The sequence below is a fragment of the Oenanthe melanoleuca genome, chromosome 3 (genome assembly GCF_029582105.1).
Source record: "Oenanthe melanoleuca isolate GR-GAL-2019-014 chromosome 3, OMel1.0, whole genome shotgun sequence".
NCBI classification, from domain to species: Eukaryota; Metazoa; Chordata; class Aves; order Passeriformes; family Muscicapidae; genus Oenanthe; species Oenanthe melanoleuca.
Window position 1 is genome coordinate 14,484,725 of NC_079336.1, and position 16,606 is coordinate 14,501,330.

The following is a 16,606-nucleotide window of genomic DNA, read 5'->3' on the forward strand; positions in this document are numbered from 1 at the left end:
GACACAAGAATTAAGTGGACAATCCTGAACAAGAAAAATAAACCATGACAAAAAAAAGATTCACAGAAAATGATGAATATGCAGCTCCTTTCTAGCACACACTAGAGGAGTTTACATTATATCATACTTGATAGTTCTGAAACAGTCAAACTCAGAGGAAAGATCCAGGATCTTTCAGTTCTCTCAACTTCCAAATTAACCTAACAGTTCTTGAGGCCAGAGAACTCACTAATATCTGTCCAGGTGTGACAAGGCTAATAACTACCAATTACTATTGTATAGTATTTTCGTTTTTTACAGAGAAAAATACTCAAGCATAAGAAAATGAAACCACCCCCAAGATCTTAGAAGTTTATTAACATGTTGTAAGGTTATCTCTCAATACTAGTTAAAACAAAAGACAGTGAACACTGCCAAAGAGTCAAACATTATGCACAATATCACAGGATACATCGTATTCCTCCTAAAGAAAGCCTGGTGAAAGAATGCTCTCTGCTCTTTAAAGGATAAATCATACTCCACAGGCAAAAAAATAAACAAAGCAAGACCAAGATATACTGATCTCTATGAAGCAATTCAGAGAAAGATATCCTTGAAGCCATTTGGTGGAGCTTCAGGCTACCTGTTTGCAAAAACTCCAAAAGATACTTTACCAAAACCCCAAAATAATCTCTCAGCGACAAGTATCAGAGATACATGGCCGGTACATTTACTCATTATTTATGCTTTTAATATCTAACTACATCTTAATGTTTGTAATTCAGAATTTACCCTGTTGTTTTGCCACAATAATATGCTACCTCCTACCTGATAGTACAGGACATTTTGTTTCTAGGGAAACAAAAAACCCCTCACAGCCATTTTGCAGGCAAATCTTCTGAGTGCTAAAGGCTGGCTGAGTGTCCAATCCACATGCAAGGATCAAGTCAGCTTCAAGTGTCAGTCTATTGTGACATTAACCAAATCCTCTTGGCAAAGGCAGTCCTGAAACACTGCACTATGGGATGTCCACATTTTGCAGGGCATTCAGGTTTTCCAGGCAGATCAATTAACCCAAATTGATAAGAAAATGGTGAAAACTCTAAAAAATACGCTAGAAGCAATAAGAAAGCAGCAAATGTTTTGTAATGCTGCTATTCTTGGAGCTCATGCCGCACATATCTCATATACAGACTTTGCTGACTAAGATTAAAATGTGAGCACACGTCACTCCATTTACAACACAGCTGCACATAACTAATATACAGTGAGCTCAGATGTAACAGACAAAGCTGAAATACAGAACAAAGCATTACAACAGTAAAATCAAAGAGAGACAAAGTGAATGGTCTCACCCATTCAGTTTCCAATATAAGACTATTTTTACCACTCCAATTTGAAAAGCAACCATCTTTCAGTATAATTACAATTTTGATTTCAAATAAAGCAATTTTGTCATACAGTTCATGGTATAAATAAGCACCAAAGACTTGTATTTCTTTTCTGCCAGAAAATAAGGGTAAACAATCAGAGCACCCTGTGTACATGCAGCAGTAGTGAACCAGCCGGCTGGGAAGCATCTCTGTCATTCTTCCTCTCCTTCTCCATAGAGCAATAAACCAGGCTGAGTCTGGTTGCATACATGAGAAGGTGCACAGACTGAGAATAGCCCCTGGAAGAAGCACACTTGAATTTGTAGCACTCTGGAAAAAGAAGTGCTTCTGAAGGCTATTTTGTTTGACAAAATGATACTAGACATTTTCATCTCAAATTTCCTTTGTCTAGTCTTTCTCTTCAGCCTGACTCTCCAGGCTCTGGCCCTCCAGCTTTTCGGTGAAAGAGCCTCTATTTTATATCACCCTACTGCCTGCCAATGCTCACAGTAAAGCATGTCTCTTCTATCACTCAAGTCCTCCATGAAAAGTCACCTTTTCCTTTTGGAAATGCTGGAAAGGTTTTTCTTTCCATATATCCTGCTCTGAATGATAAAGGGGAAGAGGGCAGAAAGAGTGAAATACGCTCAGATATTTTCATCATTTCACCCATAACATCTGCAGATTCATTCAAAGACCTTTCCATTTAATTTGTAGGTAATCTCTTTCAAAATAAAAATACTTAATATGAAATCTTAGACTTTAAACAGTATATTGTGGATATGGTTACCTAAACTTCAGTAAAGCTCTTGACACTGTTTCCCAGAGGATTCTCCTGGAGAAGCTGCCTGCTCATGGCTTGAACAGGCGCACTGTTCACTGGGCAAAAAAACTGCCTGAAAAGCCAGGCCTAGAGGATGGTGGTAAGTGGAATTACTCCAAATGGTGACTGGTCACTAATGGTATTCCCCAGGCTTGGTGTTGGGGCCAGTCCTGGTTAATATCTCTATGAATCACCTGGAAAAGTGGATTGAGTGCATTCCCAGTAAGTCTTCAGATGACACTAAACTGGGGGGGGATGCAGATCTGCTGGAGGGCAGGAAGCCTCTGCTGAGGGATCTGGACAGGCTGGATCAATAGGGAAAGGCCAACGGTTTGAAGTTCAATAAGGCCACGTGCCAGGTCCTGCACTTGGATTGCAACAACCCCAGGCAGCGCTACAGGCTGGGGACAGAGTGGCTGGATAGCTGCCCATAAGAAAAGAGTCTGGAGGTCCTGGTCAGAAGCCAGCTGAACACAAGCCAGCGTGTGCCAAGGTGGCCAAGAAGACCAATGGCATTCTGGCCTGTATCAGTAAAAGGAACAGGCAGTGATCATCCTCCTGTATTCTGCACCAGCAAGGCCACACCTCGAGGGCTGTGTCCCTCAAAGACATCAAGGTGCTGGAGCAAATCCAGAGAAAAGCAACAGAACTGGTGAAGGGTCTGGGGCACAAGTCTGCTGAGAAGTGGCTGAGGGAGCTGGGATTCTTTAGGTTGTTGAAAATGAGGCTCAGTGGAACTTACCACTCTTTACAACTACCTGGAAGGAGGTTTTAGCAGTGGAATTTCAGTTTCTTCTCACAGGTAACAAGAAAAGGACAAAAAGACACTGCCTCAAGTTACACCAAGGGAAGTTTTGATTGGATATTAGAAAACAAATTCTTCTGGAAAGGGTTTTTAAGCATTGGAACAGGTTGTCCAGGGGAGTGATTGAGTCGCTATCCCTGCAGGCATTTAGTTGTGTAGATGTAACACTTAGGGACATGCTTTAGAAGTGGACTTGGCAGCCTCAGATTTATGGTTTAACTTGATCACCTTAAAGGTATTTTCAAACTTAAATGATTGTATTATTCTATTCTATGATTCTATATTTAAGTAACCTTGTTTAGCACTTTCATTCTATATCACTATTTACAAGCTGTGACCTCCACTTTGTCTTATGTAGTTGCATTAAAAAAGAAGCATGCCAGAAATACCTAGGAGCTATGAATATCAATGGTCTACTGAGTCAAGTTAGAGCTCTGAAGAAGTCAATTGAGAACTGCTTGCAGAATTTTCAGAAATTCTGAAATAAAATTGTTTCATATTGTGTAAAACATGAGTTTACCAAACTGGAAATAGCATCACTTAAATAGTTGTGCAGACATCTTAACAGATGACTGTATTTGACTTTAATTTTTCCATTGACTTCAAATAGTTCAGAAACAAATCAATGATAGTTATTTCTAGGTATGAGCGCTAGCATTTCTTCACAGTACTGTATTGTTAATGCCTGGAGCTTAAAATGCCATAAGCACATTCAAGCAACTTGTTCTCGTCACTCAGTTGTGCAAGAGACCTCATGCCCAGTTTTTAAAAGGAGAATGGCAAAGGAGGAGAGGTAATCAGCCTTCCCAGAAATAGCTCATTAGTCTCCATTAAACCTTTACATTTCATAGAATTAGCACAACACTTGTTAAAGAAGACTTCTGAAGATGAAAGGCATTTACAGGCCCCAAAATAAGGTAACTTTTTTAAAAAAAATAACGTTTTTTTTCTTTTCAGGAAAACCAGGCTTATGTCCAGAATACAGATGTATTCAGCTAAAATAAGAAAAAAAAGTGAATAATATGCTTCAGTGTGTTTATACTTTTACTTCCTGTGTAAAATTGATACAAAGTCTTTACCTTGGAATCTACCACAACAGGACTGATCAAACTGAAGCATGTGGGTGATATCTGGCTCAGCGCCTTGCTGAATCCGATCTGTCTGCTGGGAGAATGAGCAGTTTTTATGACATGTGTACTCCTTCCCCATATGGTCCCCCGGCAGGCCTGCCATTAGTGTTTAAGTACACAGGGGAAAGCCACTGCCATGTAACAAAAAGAGCCCAGCCTGAAACGGCTCTCCCGAAGGACACGGACCAGTCCTGCTGCACTGCTGTGGTGGCCAGCAGCATCTCCCAGCTCTTACGTGGGAAACAACAACTCTAACTGAGGTCCCATGAGAAATGCACTGGTTTAAAGCTTTAAAAGCATTTAAAAACCTTTATAACTTAAACTGAGTCATGTTAATGATTGATGGTGAGAAAAGATAAATTATTCATTATTGTCATCTCAGGATAGTCCCAATTTTTGACTGAGGTAGGTTTGCTTGAAGCTATACTCTTCATACTACCTTACTCAAGAGCAGCCCCAGGGTACAGAGAAATAGGGATCTAGCTTCCCTCAGCTGAAGGGATCCTGAGGAAAACAATCTGAGAAGTTAGGTGGCTACTGGGCAAAGGAGGTGCATAGTAATCAACAATGGTGGAGGGTGATCTAAGAGCATCAGAATGGATCTTAACATCGCTCTCCCAAACAAGAACTAGATACATAGGATTTTTAAAATGTGTTTAATTACATACAGAAGTTGAAGCAGCAGCTCAAAGAATGTTATGAGAATAAAGGAAAGCAGATGCCATTTTTAAATTAACCTTCTTTCTTTTCAAATGGGTCACACTTGGGTATATTTGCACCCAAGAGGTCATCACAAAGGTGCAAGTAAAAGAGATGAGATAGTGCGACAAGCTTAAAAATTTTCCTTATAAGGACAGCAATCAATATGAAAACCGTCACTTCCCAACAGACTACAAAAGCACCACTTCATTATCTGGCATGTAGCTTTACAGGTCTGTACTTGTGATTAGGAAATGCAGATGAACAGTATGATGTTAAGCATGTGACACAGAGGCATGTGCAGAAAAAGGCAGCCTAGTAGCCTTGAACAGTTTGTTAGCCCAAAGGGAAAAGTAAAAGAAAGGAAAAAAAAAAAAAAACAAAACAGGAAGAATTTAAAAAATAATTATTCACATATTTGAAGAAATATCACTGGAAAAGACAGCTCACTAAGCACACACCTAGAATTGGTTTTAGGCACAATCCAAATAAGGCGTTATCAAAAGTAATAGACTGAAGAAGACTGAGTAAACCTCTGGCTATTGGCACCTACATCCCCCATTCTATTCTGTCAATACAAACTCTAGTTGAGACTGAGGTTACCTCTCCCGGTTCCTTTGTCCTTTTTATTAACGCAGAGAGCATGAAGATACCACAACAAAACCCCCAAAATTCGCAATTAAGAACTCTTGAGGTGAATCTACATCCACCCACTGCTACAGACGACCAAAACACACAGCTATAAGGAAGTTTAGATCCATTCGGGACAGCCACAGAATGAAGAGTTATTTTCTTAAGAAACCTCAGCAGAATATATAATAGCAACCCAGAAAACCTCACTGTTTTCCTATGTCCAAAAATCAGTATGAGAAAAAATATAACCTGAACAGATTCAAGCTCAAATTAATATTGTCATCCTAAATTGAAAATCACAGAATCACTAGGTTGGAAGAGATCTTCAAGATCATCGAGTCCAACCTCATGCCCTAACACCTCAACTAAACCATGGCACCAAGTGCCACATCCAGTCTTTTTTTAAACACATAGAGATGGTGACTCCACCACCTCCCCAGGCAGACCATTCCAGTACTTTTATCACTCCATAAAAAACTTTTTCCTAATATCCAACCTATATATCCCTTGGTGCAGCTTAAGACTCTGTCCTCTCATTCTGTCAGTTGCTGCCTGGAGAGACAGACCAACCCCCACCTGACTGTAACCACCTTTCAGGGAGTTGTAAAGAGTGATAAAGTCACCTCTGAGTCTCCTTTTCTCCAGGCTAAACATCCCCAGCTCCCTCAGCCCTTCCTCACAGGATTTGTGTTCCAGCCCCTCACCAGCCTTGTTGCCTCCTCTGGACATGCTCCCAAACTGAGGGGACAGAACTGCACACAGCACTCAGGGTGGGCCTCACCAGTGCTGAGTACAGGAAGAATGACCTCCCTGCTCCTGCTGGCCACACTGTTCCTGACACAGGCCAGGGGCCTTCAGCCTTCTTGGCCACCAGGGCACACTGCTGCTGGCTCATGTTCACTTGGCTGTAGACCAGTACCCCCAAGTCTCCTTCTGCCTGGGCACTGTCCAGCCACACTGTCTCCAGCCTATAACACAGCAAGGGGTTATTGTGGCCAAAATGCAGGACTTGACACTTGGACTTGTTAAACTTCATTCCACTGGACTCTGCCCATCCATCCAACCGTTCCAGGTCTCTCTGCAGAGCCCTCCTCCCAACAGATCAACACAGCTCCCAGCTTAGTGTTGCCTGCAAATTTACTAATGAAAGACTCAATACCCTCATCCATGTCATCAATAAAAATATTGAACAGAAGTGGCCCCAGCACAGACCCCTGAGGAACACCACTGGTGACTGGCCACCAGCTGGATGCAGCACCATTCACCACCCCTCTCTGTGCCCAGAGAGCCAATTCTTAAACCAGACAGGAGTGTTCCTGTTCAAGCCAGCTTTTCCAGGAGTATGCTGTGAGACACAGTGTCAAAGGCCTTCCTGAAGTCCAGATAGACAACATCCACAGACTTTCCCACATCTACCAGGCGGGTCACCTGGTCATAAAAGGAGGTTTGGCCAAATACAACCTACCCCTCCTAAACCCATGCTGGCTAGGTCTGATCACATCATTAAACTTCCCATCTCTGGCTTTTAAAGACAAATGCTCCATAATGGCAGCTCGTAACATCTCAGTTTATCTGGGAACTGATCTTATGCACAAGAGGTCTGACAAATCCCACAGTCCTACTGCAGGGGCAGAGGTCTCAGGGAAGTTCCAAGACTGAATTTAACTCAACCAAACAACAGAAAAGTCCTGTGCTCCTTGGTACAAGCACAGCTTGCACCAGAAAACAATACTCCCTGACTGCCAACCTCATGTCAATAAAAGTAATTTCTGCTGTTGTAGAACAGCCTACAAAAAAAGGCAAAAAAATAGCAGCCCATTGGTTTAAATAATTTTCTTGTACATCGAATTCCCAGGCTCCCTATCCTGAGCCTCAAGCAGATGATCCTTTGGTCTTGATCAAAGTCAAGGAGTCCAACAGGCTAGACTAAGAGCTTAAAACTTCAAAATATTGATGTGGAACTTTCATCTAACCACTTAAAAAAAATAGAAAACTCAGTAATTGTACCAGCCCACCACTTAGAAATGCCAAAAAAATGGTTCATGGATCTGAAAGAATTTCCTGATGAATATGTGCTACCTTCAACTTTTGCATGTTGAATAACCTGGCACATAAATGGCTTAGAAATGAACACTGTCAAGGAGGTCTGCTTCATTTGTTAAAAAATCTTGCAGAAAGTAGAGATAACTGCAAGTAGAAAAAGGAAACCCACTTCAGATCAAAATCCAAGTGTCTTACTTGAAAGCAAAGTCATAAAACATATTTTCTAAAGGATTGCCAGTTGAAAGAAAAAGAAAAAATCTCATTATACAAGCAGCAATGGATTCAACACCACAGACAGAAAACACATCATCAGCATCATGTTTTCAGGTCCTGAATGACATAGCACACAGAACATTTCCAACATGCCCATAACCTCAAATGAAAATTCCCAAATACACAAATACATTTTCTAAGAGGATTTCTTACTTCTTAATTAAATTAAATAATAACTGATAATATTTCTAGCATATCTGAAATGCCAGCTCTGAACAAACTGATAATCAAGTACAAATCTTTATATCACTTCAAAACACTCATCCTAGTGAATATTAGATCAGAAATCCTAAAAGCACTAGAGGTCTTGGTCCAGTAGTAACATTGCTCTTGCTGTATGCCCCAGCAGTGCACAAATTCTGCACTTCATAGGAGGTCAGTATGAATAGTCACATGCAAGTAAATAAGCTTTCAGATCCAGCAATCAAGAAGTGCTAGACAAGAGCAGACTAAATTATAGGACTATTCTTTAAGGCCTGTCCTCAGAGATCAACTACTGCCATAGGCAATGATTAGAAATCTTAATTACTTCAATAGTCCATAACTGGTATGGCGCCAAATGAGATTGTTCATCAGTGTCAGGAACATAAAACACTGGAGCCATCACAATCTTCTATGGATTTAGAGTGTCAGACCAGAGGTTTATCTCAGTATTTCAGAATGCTTTCTTATGAAAATCCAGCTTAACTAGGCAGTTTCAAAAACCAAAAGCCACACAGGTAGTCCCCATAATTTGCTAGAAAGCAATAACTAGACCATTCTCATCGCTATTCACAAAAGGAATAATGAAGTTTAGCTAACTGGTTACTTTTGTGAGTAAACCAGCTACAGGAATAATTTCTGAAGACTTGAGACAGCCTAAGTGGGAACCAGAGAATCATTATAACTTTGTGCAATTAAAAAAAATACAGAAATGGTGCTAGATTTTCAGCCAGTCTAGTTGGCTGTGGATCTGCAAGTTATTTATGTTAAATCGTCATCATACGTGATTCTTCTGGACCTGTATTATCAGGTGGCATTATTTCAGAAGAAAAAATATACTGGACATATGACACAAAACTGATAGTCATAATCCAGGTAGTACTGTATTGTGGAAGAAAACTCACTACAAAATTCTACTTCAGAGACTGTCAGCTGTACTGATACAATTGACCTGGCAAACCCTGGAAACAACTGCCCCTGATGTAGGGCACTGAACCACTTAAGATTTACTAGGAACCAGAATAAATTGTGTTTGACAGGTGTTGAACTTTGTTGACTCATTAAATTTATTTAGCTGGATATAAAATTTCATTTTTTATAACCTTATTTTATAGCTGTTTATACAGTGGATCTGGTAATTTCAAACAAGTGGCTTATGCTAAGCTGGGTTAGATCCACAACATAAGATACAATTTACAAGCCTCTGATAGGTGTACATCCACTTCTAGTACATGCTGCACTTGCTGAGAGCATCCAGCCTCAGAATTAAGTAATAATCTCTACAGATTTCAGTTACATTTCCCTCTTAAATAAAAGTTTAAAAGATACATACACTTTTGTTTCATAGTCCTTCCAAGCTTTATCAAAGGGTTTTTTCAGGTCCTGTCAAGAAAAGAGAAAAAAAAACAACCAGCTTTTTACATGAAAAATACTGTGGCTCTAACAATGAACACATGCCTTGGGTGCTTGCAGTGGCTACTAGAATAAGGGGCTTCTTGAACCTAAGGGATCTGAAAAAGCAATCTTGCACATACAAAAACAAATCTGGTAAAAAGAATTAATACACTCATGTTTTTAAAAGCATCTCTAGGATGCTTTTTACTATGATTTTTATAGCTCCATTTTACTCTTTAAAAGGTATAACAACATGTTATCCCAAGACCACACTATGCAATTAATCAAAGTAACTACTTTCTCATCTATTTGTCTCTGGCTCTACTGGAGAGAAGACCCTGTCCTGAGGCTGCAGTATAGCCTTGGCTAAGAACTTGATTCATCACACTAAAGTTTAAAAATATCAATTTTCCACTGACTTAATGAGAACAGTATAGACCTTATGGTTCAGCATAACTAATTCTGTGAGAATTCTGAATTAGTTACATTACAAGTTCCTTTGTCTTCTTTCCTTTAAATAAGGTAATTTTGATAAACCTATCTTAATAAGTTATTTCATTGATGTCTAAAGCTGCAAGAGCTGAAATTTTGATCAAGTTGAAGAGAACAGACAGCCACAAAAAATATTAACTGCCAGACACTGGAAAAACTTTGCAACTACAGATTAGGAACTAATTCTTACATGTTACTTAGTTATTGAGACGACTACTAAATTAACTGAAGTAGCATTGGATTATATTCTCAAGGCAGTAGGGAAACTATTGATTTATTCTGACACAGAGAAGAACGCAAGTGAAATCGGGAAAGCAAACAATACAAAGATAATAAGTCTATCTCACTAAATAATCTATTTACCTTCCAGTAATTTACAGAAACCATTTTTAGTCTATGTACATATTTTTCTCCTTCCTTCGATGTCCTACAACAATAGCTGCCAGTTCCTTCCTGTCTGCTCACTACTAAACAAAGCAAAAGCCAAGTAAGTTTGCTCACCATAGGCTCTGAAATTTATCATAAACATATCATCATTTGAGACCTAAGATGCTGTTATTTCAAATAGGAAATGTCCTTGGACCATAAACAGATAGATTTCAGTTTCTTTTAGAAAAATCCTATGCTCATACAGTCTAATGTGTGTTTCTTAATAGTTCCAGGTAAGTTTAGAATGCTAAATGCTAGAATGCTAATAATCCTTTAAAATATAGTACTACCCTTCACTCAACAAAGTAAATATCTAAATCTTACACCTCTTTCTCTGCTTATCTTCTGTATCTCAGGCCTGCTTTTAAAGCTCCTCAAATGTTATTTTGTTTACACAGTCAAGAATATGAGGTATGTGAATCCACAAACAGAAGGGATGACTTGATTACAAAAAAACCCCAAAATACAAACAAAGCCCCCAAAGTCTTGTTTATTGTGCTAATACAACACTTGAATATCCTACACCTCCCAGCACATAAGATTAATACATGTGTTAAATGTATCTACTGTACCAACAACAATCCTACATATAAATAGGAACAAAGACATACCCCTTTTACTCCTTTCAGGTCTCCCTTCAGCAAACTGTCCAATGGAAAAGTGATTATGTTGTTCATATTCTGAATCTATAACAAGAAAATTACAACAAATCAGTTAATATATTTAGACAAAGAACATAAATTGTCTTAATACATACATTTCAGAAAGTTTCTCAAGGAAATCTCACATATTATTTTCCTGTCCCTGCCTTGTGGAGATGTTTATCAGCACAGCCAGTAATCAAAATGAAAGCAACACGAGTTAATTAAACTCACTCTGGAAACACTATAACCCAAGCCAGCAGGAAACCTCCAGAATTACTGCTGATTATAAATATCTCAACAGTGTCTGCAAAATAAGACCACTAATTATTATATTGCCTTATTTCCCCATTTAAATCATACAAAAACAATCATACAATTTTTTAGCACTGGTAATTTTGAGTTCATGAGCATATTTTATATTAACCTTGTTTACTTTCCAGCCTCCTCAGACCTATTCCATAACGCATATCTGCTACTCTCCCAATACATAGCATCTTACTCTGACAGAAGTTATAAAGAGAAAGAATGTTGGCCTGTAAAAGGGCCACCATTCCAATATTTTCCATTTGCTTTTAAAAAGCAATACATCTGTATTTGCTTACTGCATTTGCTTGAAATTTCAGCCAAAGTGGACTTTCATCAGTTTTAAAGGTTACACAGATTGTCTCTGCATGGGAAAGCTAAAGAAATAAGAAAATCTGGTCTTTTGAACTCTTAACACAAATCACATTTCCCCTCCTCCACCTTACTTTTTCTCCTCCCCAGTAAGCTGCAGGACCCAACCATGGCCCTTCAGAATCAACAAGTTAAATTTCAGCTCTGTGTTTGGGCTAGTTTTTCAAAGTACTTTCTGTAAAAATTGAATAAGGAACATGTACACATGTTTAGTTGTCAGTGCTGGAAACCATCCACCTCCTAAGTCCTCAGCAGTACTGCCACATGCTCCCCAAAGGTAATAAAATTTTATATCAGAGATACAGGAGATAAGTGCAAAGGTTTAAACTGCACAACACCTATCTAAAAAAATCCCAAAACTTCTAGAAGCTGTAAGTACACACCCAGAATGGTTATTCAGGTAGAAAAGAGGTCTCTTGAAAGATACCATCCCATGTAAAGTTTTCTGCTTTGTTATTCTGTTTTATGAGTATGATGCAGTCAAATGTCTAACTTAAGGATCAATACTTTCATAGTCTCCATTTAATTAATCCTCAAATTCATTAAACAGGAATAAAGAACAAGCATTTCTCAACAGCAGACCCAAGACAACTGATTTTTCTTTAAGTCATTAAAAAAAAAATCCAAAGTATTATCCCAAACATACTTATGTGTAAACATCAATCAGACTCCAAAAGTTATGGATATTTGCTAGAATTTCACACCATAAGGCCTGGAGTCCAAAGCAACTTCAAAAAAATCCAACCAAAAAAAACCCAAAACAAACAAACAACAAAAAAAAAAAAAAAAAAACTCTACAGCAGAAAAACTCTACATTCCTTTAAAAAGTTTAGAGAATTTTTGACCATTCAAACTAATTCCTTCTGTGTGCTATCACCTGTACATTACTATCAGTCTATTGTATTCCCTATGCTCCTATTCTACTTGTAACAAAAGCATACATAATGCATGAACTTGTCATTATTAACCTAGTTAGATGAATCATACTCCCTCATATTTATAAGTCAGCAAGCAATACACAGATGAAAGATCTTACATGTTTTTCCCCTCTTTCTTGAGATGCGTAAGCTGAACTATCTAAAAATATAGACCCATTTTTGGCATGCAGAGAAGCACTAATATGCTGCAGCTCCTACCTTGTGTACAGAGTACAAGGAGCTAGAACATATGCAATGGCCTCTACATTTTGACTACTTGATGTTTTAAAATATGCTTTAAAAAAATATACAAAGATGTAAAAAAGCTTCACAGATACTGAAGTCATCCTGTCTCAGACAAACACTAACAAATTCCATGTTTAAAAAAAAAAGGGAAAAAAGTAGTTGACCTCGTTTCCACTTCCAACATTGCTGCTTTGGCACTTGCAGATTTCCTCTGGCAGTTTCCAACAAGATGACAGGGTAAAAAATTAAAACTTCCTAAGTTGGAGAAGGCTCAGAGAAGAAGAAATGGCAGGGGAGAGAACAGATAAACAAAACACATAGTGCTGGTAAAGGCAACAAGCAAGCCAGCATTTGTAAAGGGGAAAGATGTTCAAGTGGTTTAAGGGCCTATGGCTAAACATTTAAACTTGCTGTTTGCCAGCTTTCCTCATTACTTTAAAGTAAATCTCTTTTCCGTAAGAGCTTTAGATACTGGTGCCCACAGTACTTCTGTAGGCTTTATTTCCTAAATCCGAGCAAGAAGGAAAAAAATCCTTTTCAGTATACTTCAGAAGCTAAATAGTTTACTTAATTATTAACTTAAAACTTTTTCAGTTTAAACTAAAATCCAAGCAGTTGAGCAATATATATCCCCTATTGCCATTATTAAACTTTAGATGCAGTGAGCTTGGGTGTGTGCAGGTGATAGCAGTACTGCCTGCTAACAAATCATTGTTATTTTATTTTAATGAGAAGTGCTATTGGATTTAATAGTTTCCAATAATTTTCTTAGTCACATGTGCATTAGTACGACAAGGCAAATCAACACAGCAGGGAGAAAGTGGAAATCAGAACATCCACCACAGATGAGACATTGTTTGAGCTTTAGGGTTTAGCATCTACCCCCAAGACCTCAGAAAAATCTATAACAAAGACTGGTGGCACAAACTTTCATCTTTGCACTGTGCCTTCCCCTTGCACACAAGGACACAGTACTGCCCTTCCTCTGTCCTCACCCCCTTTCCCCTGCAGCACGGGTATGGCTGAGCTCAGACATCACCCACCACCAATTATGCCACAGGGAAAAAGACTCTAGCAGAACAGGAACAAAGCACCACTAAATGTCCACATGGAGCTGCTGGAACAGCTGCCTAGAAAAATGCCTTCACACAAGATACCAAGTGTAGCCACAATGGACTAGTTAGAGTCAGCCCCATTATTAGCACCAATGTGCAAATTACAAACTGAGAACTTCTCTATTAGGAAGTATTTAATGGAATATCTGAAAAGCATAAAATGAAGAGTTGCAAAAGCAAAGGAAGGGACTTGCAGTTATTCTAGCCCTACTTCTGTGCCAGTGAATACCAGAGTGCACATTTTCTAACCTAGGCTGAAAGACCTAAGTTTCTATCACTTTCTCTGGGACACTTCACCTAATATTTTGAGGGTGAGATCCCATTTATAGCAATTTATTATTTTCCTCCTCCATAGAGTTATCTATGAAGCAAACCATAAATTGAAAATTCTTCTAAACTTTCTTTATAAACCTATCTATTGAAGCCCTAATCATGTTTTATTACTGTCCTCTGAATTTCCTCCAGTTGGATCAGTACTCTTTGGGGGCGGAAAAAAAAAAAAATTTGATTCCAGGTGGAGCTGAAGCCATGCTGCCAAGGAGGAATTATTACATCTTGGCTTATATCTCTACAAGCATAAATCAAAGAGTAGTCTTTATTTTCTAACTCTTACTGTTAGCCAAGTTTATTTCTTCTTAGTGTAAAAATTTAATAGGATTTAAAATCCTATGAAAATATTTGAAGTGCAAACATATTGCAATGAGCCTTTCTTGTCTAATATTTTTTTATATTAAGATTCACAGCTTTATCCCTTGGCACTATACTTAAAAAGACAGAGTGATTAGCACTACAAGCAAGTGCCATACAGACCTGACCTACCTGGGAACTCCTCCTTCTCTAGTGGGGGGTCCATGCTATTAGGAATTAGAACAAGGTTGGCATCAACAAGCAAGATTGTGCTTGCCACAAAATGTAGTACGTTACCACTGAAAATGGCCTCTAGTATAGTCAGACCTTTCATTTCCAAAAAGACAAGCTAATTGCTCAATCTCCTTAAAAAACAGAACTTGAAGAAAAAATTGTAAGTTGATATCAGAGCTTTGGCAATAGAAAATAATTGCAGAGTTTATATCACAAAGTGATCCAAGCAATGCAAACTGGGGTAGAATGGCTAAAATGACTGGTTACAAGGATCTTGTACACAGTAAATATAAATTCATTTACTGAAGATGCATTTATAAATCTCTTCAAAAGCAAAGAAAAACTACAAAGTTTGGGGTGGGGTTTTCTTAATTTTATGCACTATTTGAAAGTGCACACATAAAAGTAGCATAGCAAATTTATAAAAACCTCAAGACCTAAACTTTGAATAGTATAAAGGTTTTAGGATTAAAAACAAAAACACACCAGCTGAAGTATTGAAATACTTTAAAACACTGATGCCTTGATAAGGCCATAAAAACTTCAAAGTCTTTAGGGAAACTTTTAAAATTATTAGGAAAAACAAGCACCTGAAACTCCAGTTAAAACAGAGCAACCTTATAATGGCTTTCCTCTGCCTAAACTAAGGACAAGTTTAGAGAAAAATCTTTGTGCAGAAGCACTTCAGAGCTACAGCTCTAAATGACATCCAGGCCAAGAGCTGACAGAACACATCAGCTTCTAGAAACAAAAGTAAAATACATGACAAAGCAAAACTTGACAGTAGCCCTAAAGCTTTGCCAGTGTTAATAGCTCTGGCATCTGTTCCAGTCTGAACATGTCCTCTCACCTCCCTGCACATCCCCCATCCACTTCAGTTAAAATCTGTGGAAATTCAGCACCTTGTGAAACTCCAGAGATAGGTCTATTTAAAGAGTACCTTTCAGAATGTTTTTTACAACAGTAGCAGGTTGCATGGCCCTGGCTACATTTTGGATGAAAATCTTTACAAGCAAAACATGAGGAATGCTACAAGGAACACCAGAGGAGAGGCATGTTTTTAAGGTCAGTATCTTGAGAGCATTCAGAGTTGGATACATCATCTCATTGTGAGAATGCACATATGGCTATGACTTTCCCAAATTATTTCCAATTACTCTACAGAACTTTTTATACTGGTCAATATCCTTTAACCTTTTAGAAAACTAGACCACAAACACTGAATTTATGAACAGATTTTCAAAATAACCAGTTATTAAAAATTTATTCAAGTGGCATTAACTTCTAATAGGCAAAGCTATACACAGCTATAATTTTCAATTATTCAAGATTTATTTTTCATAAATATGGCATTTGTAAGCAGTAATGAAGTTCACATCTTTTTTTCCATATGCATTTCTTTCTGGAGGAAACAATTTTCGTATTAAGACGCCAAATTCAAAGTCCATGAGGTTTCCTTTGCTAGTCAGGAAAAAACAAAAAGCTTCAAACCTTAACAATATGAAGCATATTAGGAAGGAGCAGAACTTTACAGAGATCTGTTCCTCACCAGACAGTGTTAAAGAGAGAAGGTGCCTATGCAACTGCAATATTTTTAAAAAATTACATTCATGCCCATGCAAAATTACTCTTCCCTTCAAAAACAGAGAAAACAAGAACCATAAACTAAGAAAACTACAGACTTAGCTACTGTCTTATGACGTATCCTCTTTTTATACACCCAAACTGAAGCAAAAGGACATCAATGCTACTAAAAAAACCACTAGTACACAGAAAAAAGAACTACAAATATTCCTTGGAGAAGACACACAAAACACTTAGGTAGATAACAGGTAACAAAAACATGCATTCCATAGATATTATTTTGGTGTTT

The 16,606-nt window shown here is 38.2% G+C and overlaps 1 protein-coding gene across 4 annotated transcripts in view; it reads right to left on the reverse strand.

Annotated features, from left to right (window-relative positions):
* ASAP2 (ArfGAP with SH3 domain, ankyrin repeat and PH domain 2) overlaps positions 1–16,606 on the reverse strand; it is an 80,745-nt gene that overhangs the window by 41,029 nt on the left and 23,110 nt on the right. For all 4 annotated transcript variants that reach the window (XM_056488527.1, XM_056488525.1, XM_056488524.1 and 1 more), the window contains exons 4-5: positions 10,887–10,961; positions 9,293–9,342 (exon numbers count right to left, since the gene is read on the reverse strand). In XM_056488527.1, coding sequence (XP_056344502.1) covers positions 9,293–9,342; positions 10,887–10,961 — 125 coding nt within the window. The remainder of the gene's footprint in view (positions 1–9,292; positions 9,343–10,886; positions 10,962–16,606) is intronic.